Here is a 26,167-nt window from a genome sequence, read left to right as displayed (position 1 = left end):
ATTTGTATTGTTTTCCGGGGATGTACCAAAGAACAGTAATTAAGAATTAATTTCCATTTGCGTGTCAACAATATACTGTAGATTGACTATCAGACTAATAGGCTGTAAAGATGTGGATGGAATGCATATCTAGGCTAGTCTGTCATACTGTTGTAATTGAAATCGTTTTTGTCGTTTATTTCTATTAGAAATACCCCAAATAGTGAAATGCTTTATTTGCGAAAAATCATGAAATATTGTTTACCAGAGAACATGTTGTTTATTACGTAGTAGTTACAACGTTGTGGTGCAGCACTCCTGTACAGTAGGTGGCGGTGTTCAATTTTAAATTCTACAGGCCAGAAAGAATGATTACATTACTGTGACGTGAGGAAAATAAAACAATTCTCACCAGCAAGCTACAAACAAAGCTAGCTGCAAATCGACGTGTAGTTTAATAGATTGCTAGATAACTGTAAATAACCATAATATACAAAACGCAAAGACTGTTACATTGAAAAGGGGCCAAAAGCGTCGGGGGACAATGTCGGGTTCCGTGGTCGAGTTCCAGGCGCAGATAGCCTCAATCATGGAGGTGCTAGCCAACGCGGCTGTAGGTGAAATCTGCAAAATTGTTGACGATGGCTATGCGGTTGTACACCTGAAGATGTCCCAAAGCCACAAGGAGAACGAATTTCTCCGGAGGAAAATGAAATTGATGGAACTTCAGGTCGCGAGGTTTCGAGCAGAGAGAACAAAGTTTTCAGAGGGGTCGGTCCACAATCGCTTCCATGGAATACGCCTGCTGAACAGACACAACAATCGAGAGACTGCAACGACAGGTTGGTGATGATGGTGAATTTGACAGTGTGCACATAGCCTAAATTAAATTCATCTTCAATTTGACCCCATCCAACAATTGTGTTTTACAAAGTTCAAAGCAAGCATAATCCAGCCATGATTTATGTAATGTCAATACAGTTAGGGCCTAGAGGTATTATTGACATTCTATATAGGACGTAGCATACTTGCTTTGTACTGTCAACACAGCTAGGATCCTTCTACAGTGGGGGAAAAAAGTATTTAGTCAGCCACCAATTGTGCAAGTTCTCCCACTTAAAAAGATGAGAGAGGCCTGTAATTTTCATCATAGGTACACGTCAACTATGACAGACAAAATGAGAAAAAAAAATCCAGACAATCACATTGTAGGATTTTTAATGAATTTATTTTCAAATTATGGTGGAAAATAAGTATTTGGTCAATAACAAAAGTTTCTCAATACTTTGTTATATACCCTTTGTTGGCAATGACACAGGTCAAACGTTTTCTGTAAGTCTTCACAAGGTTTTCACACACTGTTGCTGGTATTTTGGCCCATTCCTCCATGCAGATCTCCTCTAGAGCAGTGATGTTTTGGGGCTGTCGCTGGGCAACACAGACTTTCAACTCCCTCCAAAGATGTTCTATGGGGTTGAGATCTGGAGACTGGCTAGGCCACTCCAGGACCTTGAAATGCTTCTTACGAAGCCACTCCTTCGTTGCCCGGGCGGTGTGTTTGGGATCATTGTCATGCTGAAAGACCCAGCCACGTTTCATCTTCAATGCCCTTGCTGATGGAAGGAGGTTTTCACTCAAAATCTCACGATACATGGCCCCATTCATTCTTTCCTTTACACGGATCAGTCGTCCTGGTCCCTTTGCAGAAAAACAGCCCCAAAGCATGATGTTTCCACCCCCATGCTTCACAGTAGATATGGTGTTCTTTGGATGCAACTCGGCATTCTTTGTCCTCCAAACACGACGAGTTGAGTTTTTTCCAAAAAGTTCTATTTTGGTTTCATCTGACCATATGACATTCTCCCAATCCTCTTCTGGATCATCCAAATGCACTCTAGCAAACTTCAGACGGGCCTGGACATGTACTGGCTTAAGCAGGGGGACACGTCTGGCACTGCAGGATTTGAGTCCCTGGCGGCGTAGTGTGTTACTGATGGTAGGCTTTGATACTTTGGTCCCAGCTCTCTGCAGGTCATTCACTAGGTCCCCCCGTGTGGTTCTGGGATTTTTGCTTACCGTTCTTGTGATAATTTTGACCCCACGGGGTGAGATCTTGCCTGGAGCCCCAGATCGAGGGAGATTATCAGTGGTCTTGTATGTCTTCCATTTCCTAATAATTGCTCCCACAGTTGATTTCTTCAAACCAAGCTGCTTACCTATTGCAGATTCAGTCTTCCCAGCCTGGTGTAGGTCTACAATTTTGTTTCTGGTGTCCTTTGACAGCTCTTTGGTCTTAGCCATAGTGGAGTTTGGAGTGTGACTGTTTGAGGTTGTGGACAGGTGTCTTTTATACTGATAACAAGTTCAAACAGGTGCCATTAATACAGGTAACGAGTGGAGGACAGAGGAGCCTCTTAAAGAAGAAGTTACAGGTCTGTGAGAGCCAGAAATCTTGCTTGTTTGTAGGTGACCAAATACTTATTTTCCACCATAATTTGCAAATAAATTCATTAAAAATCCTACAATGTGATTTTCTGGAGAAAAAAAATCTCAATTTGTCTGTTATATTTGACGTGTACCTATGATGAAAATTACAGGCCTCTCTCATCTTTTTAAGTGGGAGAACTTGCACAATTGGTGGCTGACTAAATACTTCCCCCCCCCCACTGTAGCTCTATTGACACAACATATGTCATGAAGGTGTTGTGCTTGCTTTGTTCTTTGTAAAACACCATTGATGGATGGGGTCAAATGGAAGATTATCCTCATTTAGTAAACCATCATAGTTATGAAATGTATTATTTATTATTTCCAGGACCTACTTGGCAAAGCAGAGCCAGACTTTCCAACAGGAGTTTTGGAAATAGCAGCATTCAAAGAGACCGACAGCCCATAGACGTGGACCAAGAGGATGTCTCTCCATCAAAGCATATGAATGCTACAAGTGATGAGGTAAGTCCCAATTTTAACAACCGATTTCAAACTGTCACAGACCTATGTCTGTTTTAGTCTAGGACACCAGACACTTCCGCCTGGGGATGAGGTTATGTCTGTATAACAACAAGGCAACTACTATGAATTTTACTAAATCCCATGTCATGCCCATATCTCCATTCAGTAGATAGTGTATGCTCTGTCTCACTCACTCATCTCTCCCACTTAACCCCATCAGCAGTCAGGAGAGACAGAGGACGGGGAACCAGACCTGCTGATCATCAAGGAAGAGGGAGAAGCAGATGACCAGGACTCTAGGACCAGCCACCCAGCCAGAACAGTGGAGGGCAGCAGAGAGCTAACCACCCAACCGGCTGCAGCCACCACAGAGGACCCCGCCTTCCAGCCCAGAGGCAACATCAACACCACTATGGAGGTCAGTGGATCTGAGGCCGTTCTCCTCCAATCAGAAACAGGGAATGTGATCCAGGGACCCAAGCAACACACAGGATTTGAATCCAGAGCAGAGAAACAGAGTCTGGACACAAAGTGTGATATGAGCGGGGGCCTCACTCTCCTAAGAGATTCTTTAAACCAGGTGTGGAGAGAGGTAGTAGTGACTGATGATGGTGCCTCTGCTGCTCATACTAAAGTAATGGACCTAGGGAGTGGCTCAGTGGGCCCAGAAACACAGACTAGCTCTGCCATAGAAATTAGAAGTGTAGGGTTAGAAAACCACAGGTTCCATTCCTCATCAGAACATGTGATAGTGATTGACTCTGTATCCAGTGGGAAGCAGGTAGATAGAGATTTTGAGTGGGGTCAGGTGGGTATAGCTACTACACCACAGGTCAATGGGACTGGACATAAGCAGGGAGTGGGAGTGTTTAACAGAAACGCACCAATGATTCACCCCGATTCGATGAGAGACAACACAACGCTATTGGTTTCACCCGGCTTCTGGCCCACAGAGAAAAATACAGGCACCACTGGCACAGGAAATGCAGGTGAGGCCAACAAAGCTAGTTGGTGCCCATTGGCAAGCCTCCATAGACACTCTGAAATACCAGGAAGAGGAGCTCAAGAACCAGCTTATACCTCACTTCCTGACGGTTATTTTAGACCAAGCACCACAACTTCCTCTCACTCTAGTAATTTCGCCACAGACGTTAGACCTGGCACCGTAGAACGACCGTACGGTTGCCCGAGCTGCAATAAGAAGTTTGTCCACGAGAGTGACTTGCGGCAGCACGCTGTCATCCACACCAGAAAGCGGGCGTTCTCCTGCACCTTGTGTGAGAAGAGCTTTGTGTCCCCCAGCAAGCTCCAAGTGCACCAGAATGTCCACACCGGGGAGAAGCCCTTCAGTTGTGCACAGTGCGGGCGCAGGTTCTCCCACTCCAGCAATCTGAAAAGACATCAGAAGCTTCATCATTGAGAACTGACACAGATAGGGCCGTGACGGTCAAGGAATTTTGGATGACTGTAATTGGTCAGCCAAATGACCACGGTCTCCGTTATAACCGTTTGATTTGCAAAATACGCACATTTTCTCCTTTGCTCCTGACTTGTTTCAGCAAGGAGCAACAACGTTTCATCAAGTTGGAGAGTCCACATTACAGCCGAAACCATAGAGATCCTATTAAATTACTAGAGGGGCTATGTCATAAACCGACTTGGTGAAAAAAATCTGTCGATGTGCCCTTGAGCAAGGCACTTAACCCTAATTGCTCCTGTAAGTCGCTCTGGATAAGAGCATCTGCTAAATGACTAAAATGTCAAATGTAAATGTAATAAACCCTCAAAGTTCTAGAATGGTTGTCACTCGGTACTACAGCCACAAAGTCAAAATTGGTTATATCGTAAAGATTCATGAAAAATAAAATTAGCTTTTTGTTTGAATTTAAGGTTATGGTTAGAAGTGTGGTTAAGGTTAGGGTTAGTTTTAAAATAACATTTTAATTAGAGAAATTGTAGCATTAGGCAGGGTTTATGACTTTGTGGCTGTGGTCACTAGTTATGACCTTCTAGAATGAGGTGAAAATGGCATCCATTGTGGTCAGGGAGAAATCCAAACCAGTCTAATTTGAGTGATTGGCAGTAGAGGCAGAGGTGATGCATTTCCTGGTTTTACTTATGTAGGAAAAATAAAAGTAAGGTATGTGATATCAGAAATTGTGTTATAGAATTATTGTTAACCTAAAATATTGTCATATAATTATAAATACAGTTTAAACAAGTTGTATACACTTTCTGTTCCAATGTCTCAATGTTTCTTTTCTTGGAAACCTGTGAATGTTATATTATGATACAATATCAGTACTTGTTGCATTTACAACTTGTCAAAGTCCATCATCAACAGATTTCAGCCAGTATATGGCTGTGGATTGACTGCATTGTTTGTATAGAATGTTGGCAGTTAATATGAACAATTATTGGAAATCATTCAACTTAAACTGGCTGGCTAGCTTGCTAATAAACATACTGTGCAGATCATCTTCAAATTCATTGTTTTACACAACATCTTATCGCAGCACACTGGCTGACCATGGTTGACCAACTCCCTGACCAAAATGGCTGACATTTTATACTGTCATAAGACCTCTCATGTCCATTCTTGTATTCTAATTCCTAATTATATGGCAGAAACTGACTCAACCACACAAATGCCCGGCCGTCCCGTTTTCAGTCAGCTGTCTGTTCCACAAAATATATATATATATGAATAATATATATAAGAGCATCTGCTAAATGACTAAAATGTAAATGTAAAATGTTAATGGTTTATTACATTTTCATGACAGCCTTCATCCATAGCCATCAGTTATACGGTAATTGTGCCAGCCCTAGACACAGAAGCAAGAGATTCCTATGGAAAAAAGCTATGGATTAGCTTGATGTCAGTTAGGTTATAGCAATACACTATGAAAGTCATGCCTACTTCCTGGATCATGTCCCTCGCTGTTTTTGAATGGGATTCAAGAGTAAATATACCAATTCATGAAAACACGTTTTTTTAAGATACAGTGCATTCAGAAAGTATTCAGACCCCTTGACTTTTTCCACATTTTGTTATGTTACAGCCGTATTCTAAAATGGATTAAATACATCCCCCCCCCTCATAAATCTACACACAATACCCCATAATGACACAAAAAAAAAAAAAAGGTTTTTAGAATTTTTGCAATTGTATTACAAATAAAAAAAAACGAAATACCTTGCTATGAGACTCGCAATTGAGCTCAGGTGCATCCTGTTTCCATTGATCATCCTTGAGATGTTTCTACAACTTCATTGGAGTCCACCTGTGGTAAATTCAATTGATTGGACATGATTTGGAAAGACACACACCTGTCTATATAAGGTCCCACAGTTGACAGTGCATGTCAGAGCAAAAACCAAGCCATGAAGTGGAAGGAATTGTCCGTGGAGCTCCGAGATAGGATTGTGTAGAGCTACAGATCTGGGGAAGGGTAACAAAAAAATTCTAACCATTGAAGGTCCCCAAGAACACAGTGGCCTCCATCATTCTTAAATGGAAGATGTTTGGAACCACCAAGACTCTACCTAGAGCTGGCCGCCCAGCCAAACTGAGCAATTGGGGGAGAAGGCCCTTGGTCAGGGAGGTGACCAAGAACTCGATGGTCACGCTGACAGAGCTCCAAAGTTCCTCTGTAGAGATGGGTTAATCTTCCAGAAGGACAACCATCTCTGCAGCACTCCACCAATCAGGCCTTTATGATAGAGTGGCCAGACGGAAGCCACTCCTCAGTAAAAGGCACATGACAGCCTGCTTGGAGTTTGCCAAAAGGCACCTAAAAACTCTCAGACCATGAGAAACAAGATTCTCTGGTCTGATGAAACCAAGACTGAACACTATGGCCTGAATGCCAAGCGTCACGTCTGGAGGAAACCTGGCACCATCCCTACGGTGAAGCATGGTGGTGGCAGCATTATGCTGTGGGTATCTTTTTCAGTGGCAGGGACTGGGAGACTAGTCAGGAATGAGGGAAAGATTAACGGAGCAAAGTACAGAGATCCTTGATGAAAACCTGCTCCAGAGCGCTCAGGACCTCAGACTGGGGCAAAGGTTCACCTTCCAACAAGACAACTACCCTAAGCACACAGCCAAGACAACGCAGGAGTGGCTTCGGGACAAGTCTCTGAATGCTCTTGAGTGGCCCAGCCAGAGCCAGGACTTGAACCCAATCGAACATCTCTGGAGAGACCTGAAAATAGCTGTGCAGCGACGCTCCCCATCCAACCTAACAGAGCTTGAGAGGATCTGCAGAGAAGAATGGGAGAAACTCCCCAAATACAGGTGTGCCAAGCTTGTAGCGTCATACCCAAGAAGACTTGAGTCTGTAATCGCTGCCAAAGGTGCTTCAACAAAGTACTGAGTAAAGGGTCTGAATACTATTTCCGTGTTTTATTTTTTTTATACATTTTCAAACATTTCTCAACCTACTTTTGCTTTGTCATTATGGAGTATTGTGTGTAGATTGATGAGGGGAGAAAAAAAAACGATTTAATCAATTTTAGAATAAGGCTGTAACCTAACAAAATGGGGAAAAGTCAAGGAGTCTAAATACTTTCCGAATGCACTGTATATGTAAAATTATATTCGTATTAGTGTATTATTTTACTTCTATCCAATGTCTCTATGAAGGTTTTTGCACAAAATACAAACGGTGGAGTTTACCCTCCACTACACCACTGATTATAACACAATAACAACAAGGCAACTACTATGAATTTTACTAAATCCCATGTCATGCCCATATCTCCATTCAGTAGATAGTGTATGCTCTGTCTCACTCACTCATCTCTCCCACTTAACCCCATCAGCAGTCAGGAGAGACAGAGGATGGGGAACCAGACCTGCTGATCATCAAGGACGAGGGAGAAGCAGACGACCAGGACTCTAGGTCCAGCCACCCAGCCAGAACAGTGGAGGGCAGCAGAGAGCTAACCACCCAACCGGCTGCAGCCACCACAGAGGACCCCGCCTTCCAGCCCAGTGGCCCCAGAGGCAACAACTACAACATCCACTCTGCTATGGAGGTCAGTGGATCTGACGTCGTCGTCCTCCAATCAGAAACAGAGAATGTGATCCAGGGACCCCAGCAGTTTACAGGATTTGAACCCAGAGCAGAGAGACAGAGTCTGGACACAAAGTGGGACGTGAACGAAATGCAGACTAGCTCTGCCATAGAAATGAGAAGTGTAGGGTTAGAAAACCACAGGTTCCATTCCTCATCAGAACATGTGATAGTGATTGACTCTGTATCCAGTGGGCAGCAGGTAGATAGAGATTTTGAGTGGGGTCAGGTGCGTACAGCTACTACACCACAGGTCAATGGGACTGGACATAAGCAGAGAGTGGGAGTGTTTAACAGAAACGCACCAATGATTCGCCCTGTACACCACGAATCGATGAGAAACAACACTACGCAATTGGTTTCACCCACAGAGTTAAATAGAAGCATCCATCTTGACACAGGAAATGCAGGTGAGGCCAACAAAGCTAGTTCGCGCTCGTTGGCAACCCTCCATAGACACTCTGAAATACCAGGAAGAGGAACTCAACAACCAGCTCATACCTCACTTCCTGTTGGCCATTTTAGACCAAGCGCCACAACTTCCTGTCACTCGAGTAATCTTGCTACACACATTAGACCTGGCACCATAGAAAGACGGTACGGTTGCCCGAGCTGCCATAAGAAGTTTGTTCACGAGAGCGACTTGCGGCAGCACGCTGTTGTCCACAGCAGAAAGCGGGTGTTCGCCTGCACCTTGTGTGAGAAGAGCTTTGTGTCCCCCAGCAAGCTCCAAGTGCACCAGAATGTACACACTGGGGAGAAGCCCTTCAGTTGTGCACAGTGCGGGCGCAGGTTCTCCCAATCCAGCAATCTGAAAAGACATCAGAAGCTTCATCATTGAGAACTGACACAGAAGCAAGAGATTCCTATTGAAATAAACCATTATAGCAATATCATGAGTTCAAACGTAATTTCTTCTAATGTAGTCATATGTCTGCAGGATGTTTGCCTTGGTCTCATACGTTAACAATACAATGTGGTTCATATTTACATTATCTACAAAGATACGTTTTCTTGGCTCCGTTAAGGCCAACAGCATCACTCACATTGACTGTTAAGGTTGATAATGGTTCAATATAGGTGCCTCAGACTAAAGATATAGCAGATACTGACATTGTACTGTGAGAGTGAAAAACATTCTGTTCTTTTGTTCCAATTTTACCAATGGCTATTCCTGTTTATCAATTCCTATAATTCCATAAATAATATTTTTCAAAGAATTCCATGGTGCTTCTTGACCCTGTATAGGGTGACCCTAAATATAGATTGATCATATATATGTGTGTGTATATATGTGTGTATATATGTGTGTGTGTGTATATATATATATATATATATATATACACACAGTGGGGAGAACAAGTATTTTATACACTGCCGATTTTGCAAGTTTTCCTACTTACAAAGCATGTAGAGGTCTGTAATTTTGATCATAGGTACACTTCAACCGTGAGAGACGGAATCTAAAACAAAAATCCAGAAAATCACATTGTATGATTTTTAAGTAATTCATTTGCATTTTATTGCATGACATAAGTATTTGATACATCAGAAAAGCAGAACTTAATATTTGGTACAGAAACCTTTATTTGCAATTACAGAGAACATACGTTTGCTGTAGGTCTTGACCAGGTTCGCACACACTGCAGCAGGGATTTTGGCCCACTCCTCCATACAGACCTTCTCCAGATCCTTCAGGTTTCGGGGCTGTCGCTGAGCAATACGGACTTTCAGCTCCCTCCAAAGATTTTCTATTGGGTTCAGGTCTGGAGACTGGCTAGGCCACTCCAGGACCTTGAGATGCTACGGAGCCACTCCTTAGTTGCCCTGGCTGTGTGTTTCAGGTCGTTGTCATGCTGGAAGACCCAGCCACGACCCATCTTCAATGCTCTTACTGAGGGAAGGAGGTTGTTGGCCAAGATCTCGCGATACATGGCCCCATCCATCCTCCCCTCAATATGGTGCAGTTGTCCTGTCCCCTTTGCAGAAAAGCATCCCCAAAGAATGATGTTTCCACCTCCATGCTTCACGGTTGGGATGGTGTTCTTGGGGTTGTACTCATCCTTCTTCTTCCTCCAAACACGGCGAGTGTAGTTTAGACCAAAAAGCTCTATTTTTGTCTCATCAGACCACATGACCTTCTCCCATTCCTCCTCTGGATCATCCAGATGGTCATTGGCAAACTTCAGACGGGCCTGGACATGCGCTGGCTTGAGCAGGGGGGACCTTGCGTGCGCTGCAGGATTTTAATCCATGACGGCGTAGTGTGTTACTAATGATTTTCTTTGAGACTGTGGTCCCAGCTCTCTTCAGGTCATTGACCAGGTCCTGCCGTGTAGTTCTGGGCTGATCCCTCACCTTCCTCATGATCATTGATGCCCCACGAGGTGAGGTCTTGCATGGAGCCCCAGACCGAGGGTGATTGACCGTCATCTTGAACTTCTTCCATTTTCTAATAATTGCGCCAACAGTTGTTGCCTTCTCACCAAGCTGCTTGCCTATTGTCCTGTAGCCCATCCCAGCCTTGTGCAGGTCTACAATTTTATTCCTGATGTCCTTACACAGCTCTCTGGTCTTGGCCATTGTGGAGAGGTTGAAGTCTGTTTGATTGAGTGTGTGGACAGGTGTATTTTATACAGGTAACAAGTTCAAACAGGTGCAGTTAATACAGGTAATGAGTGGAGAACAGGAGAGCTTCTTATAGAAAAACTAACAGGTCTGTGAGAGACGGAATTCTTACTGGTTGGTAGGTGATCAAATACTTATGTCATGCAATAAAATGCAAATGAATTACTTAAAAATCATGCAATGTGATTTTCTGGATTTTTGTTTTAGATTCCGTCTCTCACAGTTGAAGTGTACCTATGATAAAAATTACAGACCTCTACATGCTTTGTAAGTAGGAAAACCTGCAAAATCGGCAGTGTATCAAATACTTGTTCTCCCCACTGTATATATATATTTCCTCTACATATATATTGCCCCTAAATATAGATTTACCCTATATAGATGTGACTGCTGACAAAAGCAGCAGGATGAATTATGAAGTGTTTAGGGCTATATTACCTGCTCAGATTCAGCCAAATGCTTCCAAACTCATTGGACGGTGCTTAGTGCAGATGGACAATGACCCAAAGCATTCTGCGAAAGCAACCCAATACTTTAAGGCAAAGAAGTGGAATGATCTGCAATGGCCAAGTCAATCACCTGACCTGAATCCCATTGAGCATTCATTTCACTTGCTGAAGGCAAAACACCCCAAGAACAAGCAGGAACTGAAGACAGCTGCAGTAAAGGCAGAGCATCACCAGGGAAGAAACCCAGCATCTGGTGATGTCTATAGGTTCCAGACTTCAGGCAGTCATTAACTGCAAAGGATTTGCAACCATGTATTAAAGCTCACAATTTAATTTATGATTATGTTAGTTTGTCCAATTACTTTTGAGCCCCTAAAATTGGGGGGCTATGTATAAAAAATGGTTGTAATTCCTACACAGTTCATACAATAATTTTGACAAAACCCTTACATTAAAGATGAAAGTCAACACTTAAAGCACATCTAGATTGTTTCCTTTCAAATCCATTGTGGTGGCGTACAGAGCCAAAATGATGCAAATTGTGGCCCTATATAGATTAACCCTTTATATAGATTGAACCTAAATATATATTGACCCTAAATATACACTCACCGGCCAGTTTATTAGGCACACCACCCCGTTCACAAAAATTGATCGTTCCTACAGACTGAGTCACGTGGCCCGGGGCTTGCTATATAAAGTAGGCAGACAGGCAGAGGCATTCAGTTACTGTTTGATTAAAGGTTTGAATGGGCAAAACGAGTGAACCTCGTGGGCTTTTCACGCACGACAGTGTCTAGGGTTTCCAGAGAATGGTGCGACAAACAAAAAATATCCTCGCTCTACATTTTGAGTGTCAGGGGGACACTTTTCATCCCCAAGGATTACTCTCCAACAGGTTCCTCAAAGACATGGAAAAGCAACTGCAACAGCTAAAGTCTCGCTGGGCCAAGAGGCAGCTCCAGTGCAGCCTCTGCGGTAAGCCTTTCCCCCAGCCGGAGTACCTATGGAGGCACATGCAGGTGCACGCAGGGGAGAAACCGCACGGCTGCACCCACTGCTTCTCCCACAGCCACCAGCTGAAGATGCATGAGAGGGTGCACACCGGAGAGAAACCATTTCACTGTGTCTACTGCTTCACCCAGTCTGGCCACATGAAGAGGCGCCTCCTCGTCCACACTGGCAGCAGGCCACAGAGCGTTGGGCTGCCCTGAGTGTTCCAGGGTGAAGTTTCCCAAAGATACAGATCTAGGATCAGCTTCCTCTCCCCAATCCTAACCTTAACTATTAGTGGAAAAAACTATCAAACACTGACACAAGATCATCATCTAGGGGCAACTTCACAATACGCCACCCGACATAATGATAGGTAGGGGCAGGAGTTTTTCCTCACCACGTGACCAGACCAGGGAAAAACTCCTGGCCCTAGTTGTAAGAGGAATGGCTCCACACTACTGGGGTTTTCATATGAAAACTAGGTCTATGTGTTTTTAACAGTTTGGATGGTTTCCACATTGAACACTACCCTCTGTATGTAGGGGTTGTGTATTTAGTTAAACTGGCTTGATGCTTGGTCCAGAGTGTATTGATAATTTACAAGTTATAACAAGTGAAGATTTTAAACATCCTTATGAATTTGTATTGCTGCAGTGGTGGACCAAAGAACAGTAATTAAGAATTAATTTCAATTTGCCTGTCAACAAGACACTGTAGATTGACTATCAGACTGATAGGCTGTAAAGATGTGGATGGAATCCATATATACACTACCGTTCAAAAGTTTGAGGTCACTTAGAAATGTCCTTGATTTCGAAAGAAAAGCCATTTTTTTGTCCATTAAAATAACATCAAATTGATCAGAAATACAGTGTAGACATTGTTAATGTTGTAAATGGCTATTGTAGCTGGAAACGGTTGATTTTTAATGGAATATCTACATAGGCGTACAGAGGCCCATTATCAGCAACCATCAGTCCTGTGTTCCAATGGCACGTTGGGTTTGCTAATCCAAGTTTATCATTTTAAAAGGCTAATTGATCATTAGAAAACCCTTTTGCAATTATGTTAGCACAGCTGAAAACTGTTGTGCTGATTAAAGAAGCAATAAAACTGGCCTTCTTGAGACTAGTTGAGTATCTGGAGCATCAGCAATTGTGGGTTCGATTACAGATTCAAAATTACCAGAAACAAAGAACTTTCTTCTGAAACTCGTCAGTCTATTCTTGTTCTGAGAAATGAAGGATATTCCATGCGAGAAATTGCAAAGAAACTGAAGATCTCTCCCTTCACAGAACAGCGCAAACTGGCTCTAACCAGAATAGAAAGAGGAGTGGGAGGCCCCGGTGCACAACTGAGCAAGAGGACAGATATATTAGTGTCTAGTTTGAGAAACAGGTGCCTCACAGGTCCTCAACTGGCAGCTTCATTAAATAGTACCCGCAAAACACCAGTCTCAACGTCAACAGTGAAGAGGCGACTCCGGGATGCTGACCTTCTAGGCAGAGTTGCAAAGAAAAAGCCATATCTCAGACTGCCCATCTTAATCTTTTATTTTTATTGGCCAGTCTGAGATATGGCTTTTTCTTTGCAACTCTACCTAGAAGGTCAGCATCCCGGAGTCTGTCATACTGTTGTAATTTACTATTTTTTTTTTTGTCAATTAACTGTTTGTCGTTTATTTTGTATTAGAAATACCACAAATAGTTAAATATTTTATTTTAGAAATATAATTAAATGTTGTTTACACCAGAGAACATCTGGTTTATTACATAGCTACAACATTGTTATTGTGGAGTACTCCTGTACAGTAGGTGGCGGTGTCCAACTTTCAACTCTACAGTTCAGCATATGATTACATTACTGTGATGATGAGGAAAAGGAAAAATAATCTCACCAGCTAAAAACAAAGCTAGCTAGCTATCCATCTTTACTTTATGATATGATTGTATTTGTTTTATTAGCTTGCTAGATAACTGTAGACAATCAAAATATAGAAAACATAAAGACTTTTCATATTGAAAAGGGTCCAAAGCGTCGGGGGACAATGTCGGGTTCCGTGGTAGATTTCCAGGCACAGATAGCCTCAATCATGGAGGTGCTAGCCAATGCGGCTGTAGCCGAAATCTGCAAAATTGTTGACGATGACTATGCGGTTGTACACCTGAAGATGTCCCAAAGCCACAAGGAGAACGAATTTCTCCGGAGGAAAATGAAACTGATGGAACTTCAGGTCGCGAGGTTTAGAGCAGAGAGAACAAAGTCTTCAGAGGGGTCCGTCCACAACCGCTTCCATGGAATACGCCTGCTGAACAGACACAGCAATCGAGAGACTGCAACGACAGGTTGGTGATGATGCTGAATTTGACAGTGTGCACATAGCCTAAATTACATTCATCTTCAATTTGACCTCATCCATCAATTGTGTTTTACAAAGTTCAAAGCAAACATAATACATTCATTATGCATGTAATGTCAATACAGTTAGGGCCTAGCTGTATTATTGATGTTCCACCTCAGGAAGCTGAAGAAATTCGACTTGGCCCCTAAGACCTTTATGAACCTACAGATGCACCATTGAGAGCATCCTTTCGGCCTGTATCACAGTCTGGTACTGCAATTGCACCGTCTGCAACCGCAGGGCTCTCTAGAGGGTGGTGCGGTCAGCCCAATGCATCACCAGGGGCACACTGCCTGCCTTCCAGGACATATACAGCATCGGTGTCACAGGAAGGCCAAGATTATCAAGGACCTCAGCCACCCGAGCCACGGCCTGTTCACTCACTACCATCTAGAAGAAGGGTGCATCAAAGCTGGGACTGAGAGACTGAAAAACAGCTTTTATCTCCAGGCCATCAGACTGTCACCACTAGACGGCCTCCGCCCAGTACCCTGCCCTGAACTTAGTCACTGTTACTAGCTGGCTAACACCCGGTACTCTACCCTGCACCTTAGAGATTGCTGCCCTATGTACATAATAATTGAACAGTGGTCACTTTAATACTGTTTACATACTGGTTTTCCCACTTCATATATATACACTGTATTCTAGTCAAGGCTCATCCTATATAATTACTGCTGTACACAAGTTGTCTATACACACCATTATATACATATATATTTATTCCGGACTCTGACATTGGTCATTCTGATATTTCTTAATTCCTTCCTTTTTCTTTTTTGGATTTGTGTGTATTGTTTTGTATTGTTAGGCATTACTGCACTGTTGGAGCTAGAAACATAAGCATTTCGCTGCACCTGCGATAACATCTGCAAAATATGTGTATGCGACCAATAAAATTTGATTTGAGGATGTATCATGCTAGGATCCTTCTAGCTCTATTGACACATAACATACGTCATGAATGCATTATGCTTGCTTTGTACTTTGTAAAACACCATTGATGGATGGGGTCAAATTAACCTCCCCCTTTATTTCCAGGACCTACTTGGCAAAGCAGAGCCAGACTTTCCAACAGGAGTTTTGGGAACAGCAGCATTCAAAGAGACAGACAGCCCATAGACGTGGACCAAGAGGATGTCTCTCCATCAAAGCATATGGATGCTACAAGTGATGAGGTAACGCCCAATTTTAACAGCCGATTTCAAACTGTCACAGACTTATGTCTGTTATAGTCTCGGACACCAGACACTTCCGCCTGGGGATGAGGTTATGTCTGTATAGACGTGTGTGCCAGCACATTATAACCAGTGGTGTAGTGGTAAAGAATAGGTGGGTAAACAGTGATCGCCGTTCATGTTGAGTAAATTAACACTCGCTATACTTTCAATGCATTTTTGCGCAAAAAGTGTGTAAATGTTTGAACAAAAAACTAAAGGTGGAGTTTACCCTCCACTACACCACTGATTATAACACAATAACAACAAGGCAACTACTATGAATTTCACTAAATCCCATGTCATGCCCATATCTCCATTCAGTAGATAGTGTATGCTCTGTCTCACTCACTCATCTCTCCTACTTAACCCCATCAGCAGTCAGGAGAGACAGTGGGAGGGGAACCAGACCTGCTGATCATCAAGGTGGAGGGAGAAGCAGATGACCAGGACTCTAGGTCCAGCCACCCAGCCAGAACAGTGGAGGGCAGCAGAGAACTAACCACCCAACCGGCTGCAGCCATCACCGAGGACCCCGCCTTCCAGCCCAGAGGCAACATCAACACCGCTATGGAGGTCAGTGGATCTGACGCCATCCTCCTCCAATCAGAAACAGGGACTGTGAACCAGGGACCACGGCAGTACACAGGATTTGAACCCAGAGCAGAGAGACAGAGTCTGGACACAAAGTGTGACGTGAACGGGGGCCTCAATCTCCTAAGAGATTCTTTAAACCAGGTGTGGAGAGAGGTAGTAGTGACTGATGATGGTGCCTCTGCTGCTCACACTAAAGTAATGGACCTAGGGAGTGTCCCAGTGGGCTCAGAAACACAGACTAGCTCTGCCATAGAAATGAGAAGTGTAGGGTTAGAAAACCACAGGTTCCATTCCTCATCAGAACATGTGATAGTGATTGACTCTGTATCCAGTGGGCAGCAGGCAGATAGAGATTTTGAGTGGGGTCAGGTGGGTACAGGTACTACACCACAGGTCAATGGGACTGGACATAAGCAGGGAGTGGGAGTGTTTAACAGAAACGCACCAATGATTCACCCCGAATCGATGAGAGACAACACTATGCAATTGGTTTCACCCAGCTACCGGCCCTCAGAGATAAATACAGGCATGCATCTTGGCACAGGAAATGCAGGTGATGCTAACAAAGCTAGTTGGTGTTCGTTGGCAAGCCTCCATAGACATTCTGAAATACCAGGAAGAGGAGCTCAAGAACCAGCTCATACCCAACTTCCTGTAAGCCAATTTAGACCAAGCGCCACAACTTCCTGTCACTCGAGTAATCTCGCCACACACGTTAGACCAGGCACCGTAGAACGACCATACGGTTTCCCGAGCTGCCATAAGAAGTTTGTCCACGGGAGTGACTTGCAGCAGCACGCTGCCATCCAGACCAGAAAGCGGGGGTTTGCCTGCACCTTCTGTGAGAAGAGCTTTGAGGGCGCCAGCCATCTCCAAATGCACCTGAACGTCCACACCGGCGAGAAGCCCTTCAGTTGTGCACAGTGCGGGCGCAGGTTCTCCCACTCCAGCAATCTGAAAAGACATCAGAAGCTTCATCATTGACAACTGACACAGAAGCAAGAGATTCCTATTGAAAATGCTGTTATAGCAATATCATGAGTTCTAACGTAGTCATATGTCTGCAGGATGTTTGCCCTGGTCTCATACATCTACAATACAACGTGGTTCATATTTACATTATCTACAAAGTCTGTTACGTTTTTTTGTCTCCTTGGCTCTTTTAGTGTCAACAGGATCACTCACATTGTCTGTTAAGGTTGATAATGGTTGGTTCTTTAAAGTTATGGCAGATACTGAAATTGTACTGTGAGAGTGAAAAACTGTTCTTTTGTACCAATTTGACCAATGGCTATTGCTGCATGTTTATCAATTTCTATAATTCCATCAATAAATAATATTTTTCAAATAATTTCATAGTGCTTCTTGACTCTAAATATACAGTACCAGTCAAAAGTTTGGACACACCTACTCATTCAAGGGTTTTTCTTAATTTTTTACTATTTTCTACATTGTAGAATAATAGTGAAGACATCAAAACTATCAAATAACACATATGGAATCATGTAGTAACCAAAAAAGTGTTAAATATATTTTATATTTAAGATTCGACAAATAGCCACCCTTTGCTTTGATGACAGCTTTGCACACTCTTGGCATTCTCTCAACCATCTTCATCTTGAAGGAGTTCCCTACATATGCTGAGCACTTGTTGGCTGCTTTTCCTTCACTCTGCAGTCCGACTCAACCCAAACCATCTCAATTGGGTTGAGGTCAGGGGATTGTGGAGGCCAGGTCATCTGATGCAGCACTCCATCACTCTCCTTCTTGGTCAAATAGCCCTTACACAGCCTGGAGGTGTGTTGGGTCATTGTCCTATTGAAAAACAAATGATAGTCCCACTAAGCCCAAACCAGATGGGATGGCGTATCGCTACAGAATGCTGTGGAAGCCAGTTTCATCATGGTGCTTGATGGTTTTTGCAACTGCACTTGAAGAAACTTTAAAAGTTCTTGACATTTTCCGTATTACTCTGACCTTCATCTCTTAAAGTAATGATGGACTGTCGTTTCTCTTTGCTTATTTGAGCTGTTCTTGCCATAATATGGACTTGGTCTTTTACCAAATAGGGCTATCTTCTGTATGTCACCTGGTCACAACACAACTAATTGGCTCAAACGCATTAAGAAGGAATGAAATTCCACAAATTAACTTAAGACGGCACACCTGTTAATTGAAATGCATTCCAGGTGACTACCTCATGAAGCTGGTTGAGAGAATGCCAAGAGTGTGCAAAGCTGTCAAAGGCAAAGGGTGGCTATTTGAAGAATCTCAAATATATTTTGATTTGTTTAACACTTTTTTGGTTACTATATGATTCCATATGTGTTATTTTATAGTTTTGATGTCTTCACTATTATTCTACAATGTAACAAATTGTAAAAAATAAAGAAAAACCCTTGAATGAGTAGGTGTGTCCAAACCTTTGACTGGTAGTGTATATTCTCACATTGACCTAAATATATTGGAAGGAAAGGACGTTTTCCTATTATAAGTACAGTGAATTATTGAAGTCCAATTTGAGTTTTATATGTTTTGAGGACAGAGAAGCTTTAGATTTGCTGTGTCCATGAGTTTAGTCAGTAAATTAACAACTTAATTCAATCCATTGGATCAATAATATAGCCTAGTCATAGCTGAGTTATAATAGACCTGTATTTGTTTGAGAGCTTTGTAAGGCTCATGCTTGTCAACTTAATTCCTCCTTCCTCTTTTCAGGCCAAATCTACTGTGGAAGGGGCGAGAGACCTCCAGCCATGGAAGAAAGAAGAGGATCTGAGGGAGATGCCAGGTAATGCTGAATGGATTGCTGTAATGAAAAATGACATACTGATTGACTACCTTATTGTTATATTTGACTGCATATGACCATCATGCTTTTGTTGTCTCTTCAGGCACTGACAGTGGCCAGATAATGACAGACCCAAACACACAGACCTCTCCAGACACAGACCAAGCAGAGTTCACTGAGCAGCTCAGAACCAAACACAGCATAGTGAATGTCAACAGATCAAACACTGTTTTCAAGTCAGACCTGGAGCCTGAGAGGCTGAGCCAGGCGCTCCAACTCACGGTTCCAGGACCTGTTGCTAAACAGAAGTGCAGCCTGAACCCCGAGAGAACAACCGATCTGCCTGGAACCTCCCGTAAGCAAAGAGGCAGTGATACAGCGACTGAGCGGCCATCTTGTTCTAGTTATGCTGCTGAGACAGTCTCAGGAAGCCCTTCGCCTCTCACAAAGGTGAACCCCATTCCCCCACTTCCTCAGATGGTGAGGGGTGAACACGAGAATTCCCAGGGCGGTTCAGAGGTCAAATCTGAGGTCATAGTTATCGACCCCCTTCCTGTTGACGAGGGGGAGGGTGGGGATGACACGCCCTCTTCCTGGAGACAAGGTGACATCATGGAACCCAGGCATCATCAAGGAGGACATAGTGAAGCAGATGCCATGCTTCTTGGAGGACATTGGAGTAACACTCATCATCATTCTCACCCAGGTGTCCAGGCAGCAGCGCGACAGAACTCACATGAGAATCTGTTCTACACCATTGGCATGGACGGCGCTTTCGACAACCGCCTTGGCACCTTTCAGAACCCCGCAACCACCGCCACTGCTCCATTCGCCACGGGAACCGGAGAGCTGCAGTACCCCTCCTGGGTGGATTTCCCTGGGAGCGCCCCCGACACTCACCTGGGCGACATGACTGGGACTCATCAGGACAGAGGGGTGGGGGACGAGGGGGCGAGGTCCTACAGGTGCACCTTCTGCGGTAGGGAGTACCCTCATCAGTGCCAGCTCAAGATGCACCAGAGGGTCCACACAGGGGAGAAACCGTACGAGTGCGCCCAGTGTGGGAAGCAGTTCAGCCAGCTGTGCAGCCTGAAGCGGCACCAGAGAGTACACACAGGGGAGAAACCTTTCAGATGCGCTCAATGCGGGAAACAGTTCTCTCATTCCAGCAACCTAAAAGTGCATCAGAGCGTCCATACGGGTGAGAAACTGTTCCACTGCACCCAGTGTGGAAAGAACTTCTCCTTTCTGAGCAATCTGATAAGACACCAGGCAGTTCATGCACGTAAATTATAGGTTGTGTTGTGTTGATTTGGGATTGTGTTTTCTGAATTTATTGTAAATTGAATGAAGTGTATGATTGCTCTGTCTTAAAGGTTGTTACCTGTTATTTTTGACTGCAGATTGTTATATTTGTTCATGTTGGTTGTTGTTGTCTAAAAAGGTTAACGTTTTTATAGCATAAATTCATACAGTATTTGTGAAGCAAACTAAGATTTTCACAACGAACATGCTTAAAGTTAAAAGGTTCTCTGTGATAAATTTTTGAGAAATAAACCAATTTAGAGGATGAGAGTAATACATTTAGCTTAATCTCTGCAAAGACAACTCTGTGATCTCAGTGTTTACGGTAAATTGTCTCCGGAAGTAGATTGTTTAACCACGGAAAAGGGTCTTGCTCGGGAAAGTTTGTTTACTAGCTAAATAATAACAAAGACGTCCAACTAAGTCATTTTTCGTGCGCATGTAGCTTCCGTTATGGAAACTTTACCATTAACAGCCGTACGAGCAGTGTGTCAAATAATGGAAGAAAGCTACGCTGCTCTTCGTGTGTAAATGGAGTGTAGCCATGAACCGAACAGGAAGCCCCTGACGATGGAGTGTGACACAGAGAAGGCAACTGCAAGCATGGAACCCTTGCCGTTCTGATCGTATTCAAATGTCTGGTGAGATTATAGCCTCTTTTTAGAATCCGAGAGTGAAATAATTACGCACTCGTCTCTAACATGTAGGCTCAGCATTGCCGAACAGTGCCATTACAAGTCAGAATGTTGAACAAACTTCATTTCAATTTACTTGACCTGTTGTCCGCCGATTTTGTCTCTGTGTCAGAAGTAATCTGATACAAAATATCCACAAGAAGGTGTTATCAACCCGAGCTTCAGTATGCTCACAGATAGAATAAATATCTTTGGTATGCTGGTCTGTATATCATTTGTATTTCTGTTTTGTACTTTCAATACTGATGCAATTTGCACATGACAAACACTTGCACAATATGTCGGAACCTAACCGAACCGCAAACACTTAAAGCTTAAAGCAGAACAGGACAAATGATTGTCAGAAACAAACCAGAATGGAATACATGGAATACGAATGCACAAGTAAAGAATCTTAGGCCTATGGGACACATGCTTTTTCAAGGTTTTTGCGTCTATTATGTATATAAACCCTGGATTGCTGATGTTATGTATTGGCCATTGACAGTCTTTGAAGCCACCGGTCGGCCATATTGGCACTCCCCAGTAGGAGCAGTCTTCCATAGGAATGAATGGAATTCTACAGTGTTTCAAGGATAAAATTACATGTATTTGTGTTGTTGTAGTGGGGACCGTAACATTAGTAATCTAAAAAAATTATACTTTAAAGAAGATTTTATATTTTTTCATTTTTATGTTTAGCTCACATAATATAATTTAAAAGTATGCATTAAGGTGCATAATAGAATACACGTGGCAGAAACAAATGTAGACAATTATAAATGTATTTCTATAGCTTCCAGCCACCCAGCCAGAACAGTGGAGGGCAGCAGAGAGCTAACCACCCAACTGGCGGCAGCCACCACAGAGGACCCGGCCATTCAGTCCAATGGCCCCAGAGGACCCGGCCATTCAGTCCAATGGCCCCAGAGGCAACAACTACAACATCCACAGTGCTATGGAGGTCAGTGGATCTGACGTCGTCCTCCTCCAATCAGAAACATGGAATGTGAACCAGGGACCACAGGGAGTGTGCAATTGGCATGCTCTAGTAATATCCACCAGAGCTGTTGCCAGAGAAGTTAATGTTAATTTCTCTACCATAAGCCGCCTCCATCATTCTTTATCATCAGCTCGCTGGAGAGATTCCAACCAACTCAATGCACCAAGTACACATGTTGATCAGGAGCTCTCTCGGGGCAGTCCCGTTAGATCTCTTATATACTGGTTACAGACACGTTACATAGGCATAGTTCATAGGGTTGGTTCCGGCATGTGTCTGGCACTGTCTCCCATCTTAATTTATAGAACATATTCTGGGCATTCTGCCAGATGGTCCTAAGGAGGAGGTCATGTCGCACCCCCTCCCACCCTCACCCTCATATCTTTACCAAGCACAGGCAGGAACCAAGGATTATTTATGACACTAAAACAAGATTAACATTTTCAAGGCTGTCTCTTCACAGGATAACATTTTCCATCACACATATTTCAGCATGATAATGCACGGCCCCATTTCGCAAGGATCTGTACACAATTCCTGGAAGCTGAAAATGTCCTAGTTCATCCATGGTCTGCATACTCACCATGTCACCCATTGAGCATGTTTGGGATGCTAGGGCTTGACATTGTGTTCCAGTTCCCGCCAATATCCAGCAACTTCGCATAGCCATTGAAGCGGAGCGGGACAACATTCCACAGGCCACAATCAACAGCCTGATCTACTCTATGCGAAGGAGATGTGTTGCGCTGCATGAGGCAAATGGTGGTCACACCAGATACTGACTGGTTTTCTAATCCACGCCCCTACCTTTTTTTAAAAAAGGTTCTGTGACCAACAGATGCATATCTGTATTCCCAGTCATGTGAAATCCATAGATTAGGGCCTAATTTATTTATTTCAATTGACTGATTTCCTTATATGAACTGTAACTCAGTAAAATCTTTGAAATTGTTGAATGTTGTGTTTATATTTTTGTTCTGTATAGATTGACCCTATATATAGATTGATCCATAAATATTTGGACATTGACCAAGTTATTATTATTTTAGCTGTCTACCACAGCATATTGGCATTTAAATTAAATAATGAATATGAGCTGAAAGTGCAGACTTTCAGCTTTAATTTGAGGGTATTTACATCCAAATCAGGTGAACTGTGTAGGAATTACAGCACTTCTTATATGTGGTCAGCCCCTTTTTAAGGGACCAAAAGTAATTGGACAATTGGCTGCTCAGCTGTTCCATGGCCAGGTGTGTGTTATTCCCTCGTTAGTTAATTTACAAGTAAGCAGATAAAAGGTCTAGAGTTGATTTCAAGTGTGGCATTTGCATTTGGAATCTGTTGCTGTTAACCCTCAATTTCCACAGGCCACAACTTCCAGACTCACATAAAGAATCTCCAATCCAAAGTTAAATCTAGAATCGGCTTCCTATTTCGCAACAAAGCCTCCTTCACTCATGCTGCCAAACATGCCCTCGTAAAACTGACTATCCTACCGATCCTTGACTTCGGCGATGTCATTTACAAAATAGCCTCCAACACTCTACTCAGCAAATTGGATGTAGTCTATCACAGTGCCATCCGTTTTGTCTCCAAAGCCCCATACACTACCCACCACTGTGACCTGTACGCTCTTGTTGGCTGGTCCTCACTACATGTTCGTCGTCAAACCCACTGGCTCCAGGCCATCTATAAATCACTGCTAGGCAAATCCCCGCCTTATCTTAGCTCATTGGTCACCATAGCAGCACCCACCCGTAGTCTGCGCTCCAGCAGGTATATCTCACTGGTCATTCCCAAAGCCAACACCTCCTTTGGCCGCCATTCCTTCCAGTTCTCTGCTGCCAATGACTGGAACGAATTGCAAAAATCTCTGAAGCTGGAGACTCTTATCTCCCTCAATAACTTTAAGCATCAGTTGTCAGAGCACCTTACCGATCACTGCACCTGTACACAGCCCATCTGAAATTAGCCCACCCAACTACCTCATCCCTATATTGTTATTTATTTTGCTCTTTTGCACCCCAGTATCTCTATTTGCACATAATCTCTTGCACATCTAGCATTCCAGTGTTAATACTATTGTAATTATTCTGCACTATAGCCTATTTATTGCCTTACCTCCATAACTTGCTACATTTGCACACACTGTATATATATTTTCTGTTGTATTTTTGACTTTATGTTTTTTACCCCATATGTAACTCTGTGTTGTTTTTATTGCAATGCTTTGCTTTATCTTGGCCAGGTCGCAGTTGTAAATGAGAACCTGTTCTCAACTGGCTTACCTGGTTAAATAAAGGTAAAATAAAATAAAATTGAAGTCCAAAGAGCTGTCACTGCCAGTGAAGCAAGCCATCATTAGGCTGAAAAATCTAAAAACCATAAGTGCGAGAGCAAAAACATTAGGTGTGGCCAAATCAACTATTTGGTGCATTCTTAAAAAGAAAGAATGCACTGGTGAGCTCAGGAACACCAAAAGGCCTGGAAGACCACGGAAAATAACTGTGGTGGATGACAGAATCATTATTTCCCTGGTGAAGAAAAACCCCTTCACAACAGTTGGCAAGATCAAGAACACCCTCCAGGAGGTAGGCGTATCTGTGTCAAAGTCAACAATCAAGAGAATACTTCACCAGAGTAAATACAGAGGGTTTACCACAAGATGTAAACCATTGGTAAGCCTCAAAAACAGGAAGACCAGATTAGCGTTTGCCAAAAAACGTCCAAAAAAAAAGCCTGTACAGTTCTGGAACAACATCCTATGGACAGATGAGACAAAGATCAACTTGTACCTGAATGATGAGAAGGGAAGGAACTGCTCATGATCCAAAGCATACCACCTCATCTGTGAAGCATGGTGGAGGTAGTGTTATGGCGTGGGCATGTATGGCTGCCAATGGAACGGGTTCCCTTGTATTTATTGATGATATGACTGTTGACAAAAGCAGCAGGATGAATTATGAAGTGTTTAGGGCTATATTACCTGCTCAGATTCAGCCAAATGCTTCCAACTTTACGGTCAGTGCAGATGACTAACTCAACCCAATTCTTTAAGGCAAAGAAGTGGAATGATCTGCAATGGCCAAGTCAATCACCTGACCTGAATCCCATTGAGCATGCATTTCACTTGCTGAAGGCAAAACACCCCAAGAACAAGCAGGGACTGAAGACAGCTGCAGTAAAGGCAGAGCATCACCAGGGAAGAAACCCAGCATCTGGTGATGTCTATAGGTTCCAGACTTCAGACAGTCATTGACTGCAAAGGATTTGCAACCATGTATTAAAACTCACAATTTAATTTATGATTATGTTAGTTTGTCCAATTACTTTTGAGCCCCTAAAATTGGGGGGCTATGTATAAATTTGTTTGTAATTCCTACACAGTTCATACAATAATTTTGACAAAACCCTTACATTAAAGATGAAAGTCTACACTTAAAGCACATCTTGATTGTTTCCTTTCAAATCCATTGTGGTGGCGTATAGAGCCAAAATGATGCAAATTGCGTCATTGTCCAAATACTTACGAACCTGAGTGTAGATTGGCCCTATATAGATTAACCCTTTATATAGATTGAACCTAAATATATATTGACCCTAAATATACACTCACCGGCCAGTTTATTAGGCACACCACCCCGTTCACGAAAATGGATTGTTCCTACAGACTGAGTCACGTGGCCCGGGGCTTGCTATATAAAGCAGGCAGACAGGCATCGAGGCATTCAGTTACTGTTCCATTAAATGTTTGAAAGGGAAAAACGAGTGACCAAAACGAGTGAACCTCCTGTTGCTTTTCACGCACGACAGTGTCTAGGGTTTCCAGAGAATGGTGCGACAAACAAAAAACATTCTGTCAGAGGCAGTCCTGTGTGCGAAAACAGCTCGTTGATGAGAGAGGTCGAAGGAGAATGGCAAGAATCGTGCAAGCTAACAGGCGGGCCACAAATAGACAAATAATGGCGCAGTACAACAGTGGTGTGCAGAACGGCATCTCGGAACGCACAACTCGTCGGTCCTTTTGCAGCAGACTACCACAGCGGGTTCCACTCCTATCAGCTAAAAACAAGAAGAAGCGGCTCCAGTGG

At 43.2% G+C, this 26,167-nt stretch overlaps 1 protein-coding gene across 2 annotated transcripts; it reads left to right on the top strand.

Moving 5' to 3' along the window:
- Positions 1-297: 297 nt before the first annotated feature.
- Positions 298-21,577, top strand: LOC121558632 (zinc finger protein 398-like). Of its 2 annotated transcripts, XM_045222777.1 has the most exons (7): positions 298-821; positions 2,795-2,931; positions 3,152-3,349; positions 7,762-7,977; positions 16,085-16,282; positions 19,022-19,094; positions 19,198-21,577. In XM_045222777.1, exons 1-7 carry the CDS (start codon positions 524-526, stop codon positions 20,388-20,390), a joined length of 2,313 nt encoding a protein of 770 aa, XP_045078712.1. In that variant the 5' UTR covers positions 298-523; the 3' UTR covers positions 20,391-21,577. The 2 variants fall into 2 exon arrangements, with proteins under 2 accessions (XP_045078712.1, XP_041727975.2); XM_041872041.2 differs by lacking the exons at positions 298-821; positions 2,795-2,931; positions 3,152-3,349; positions 7,762-7,977 and adding exons at positions 13,905-14,433; positions 15,531-15,667 and having other exon boundaries at positions 19,198-21,573.
- The last annotated feature ends 4,590 nt before the right edge of the window (positions 21,578-26,167 follow it).

The sequence above is a fragment of the Coregonus clupeaformis genome, chromosome 10 (genome assembly GCF_020615455.1).
Source record: "Coregonus clupeaformis isolate EN_2021a chromosome 10, ASM2061545v1, whole genome shotgun sequence".
Lineage (NCBI taxonomy): Eukaryota > Metazoa > Chordata > Actinopteri > Salmoniformes > Salmonidae > Coregonus > Coregonus clupeaformis.
The sequence above is the reverse complement of the archived record's forward strand: the minus strand, read 5'-3'. Positions and strand labels throughout refer to the sequence as shown.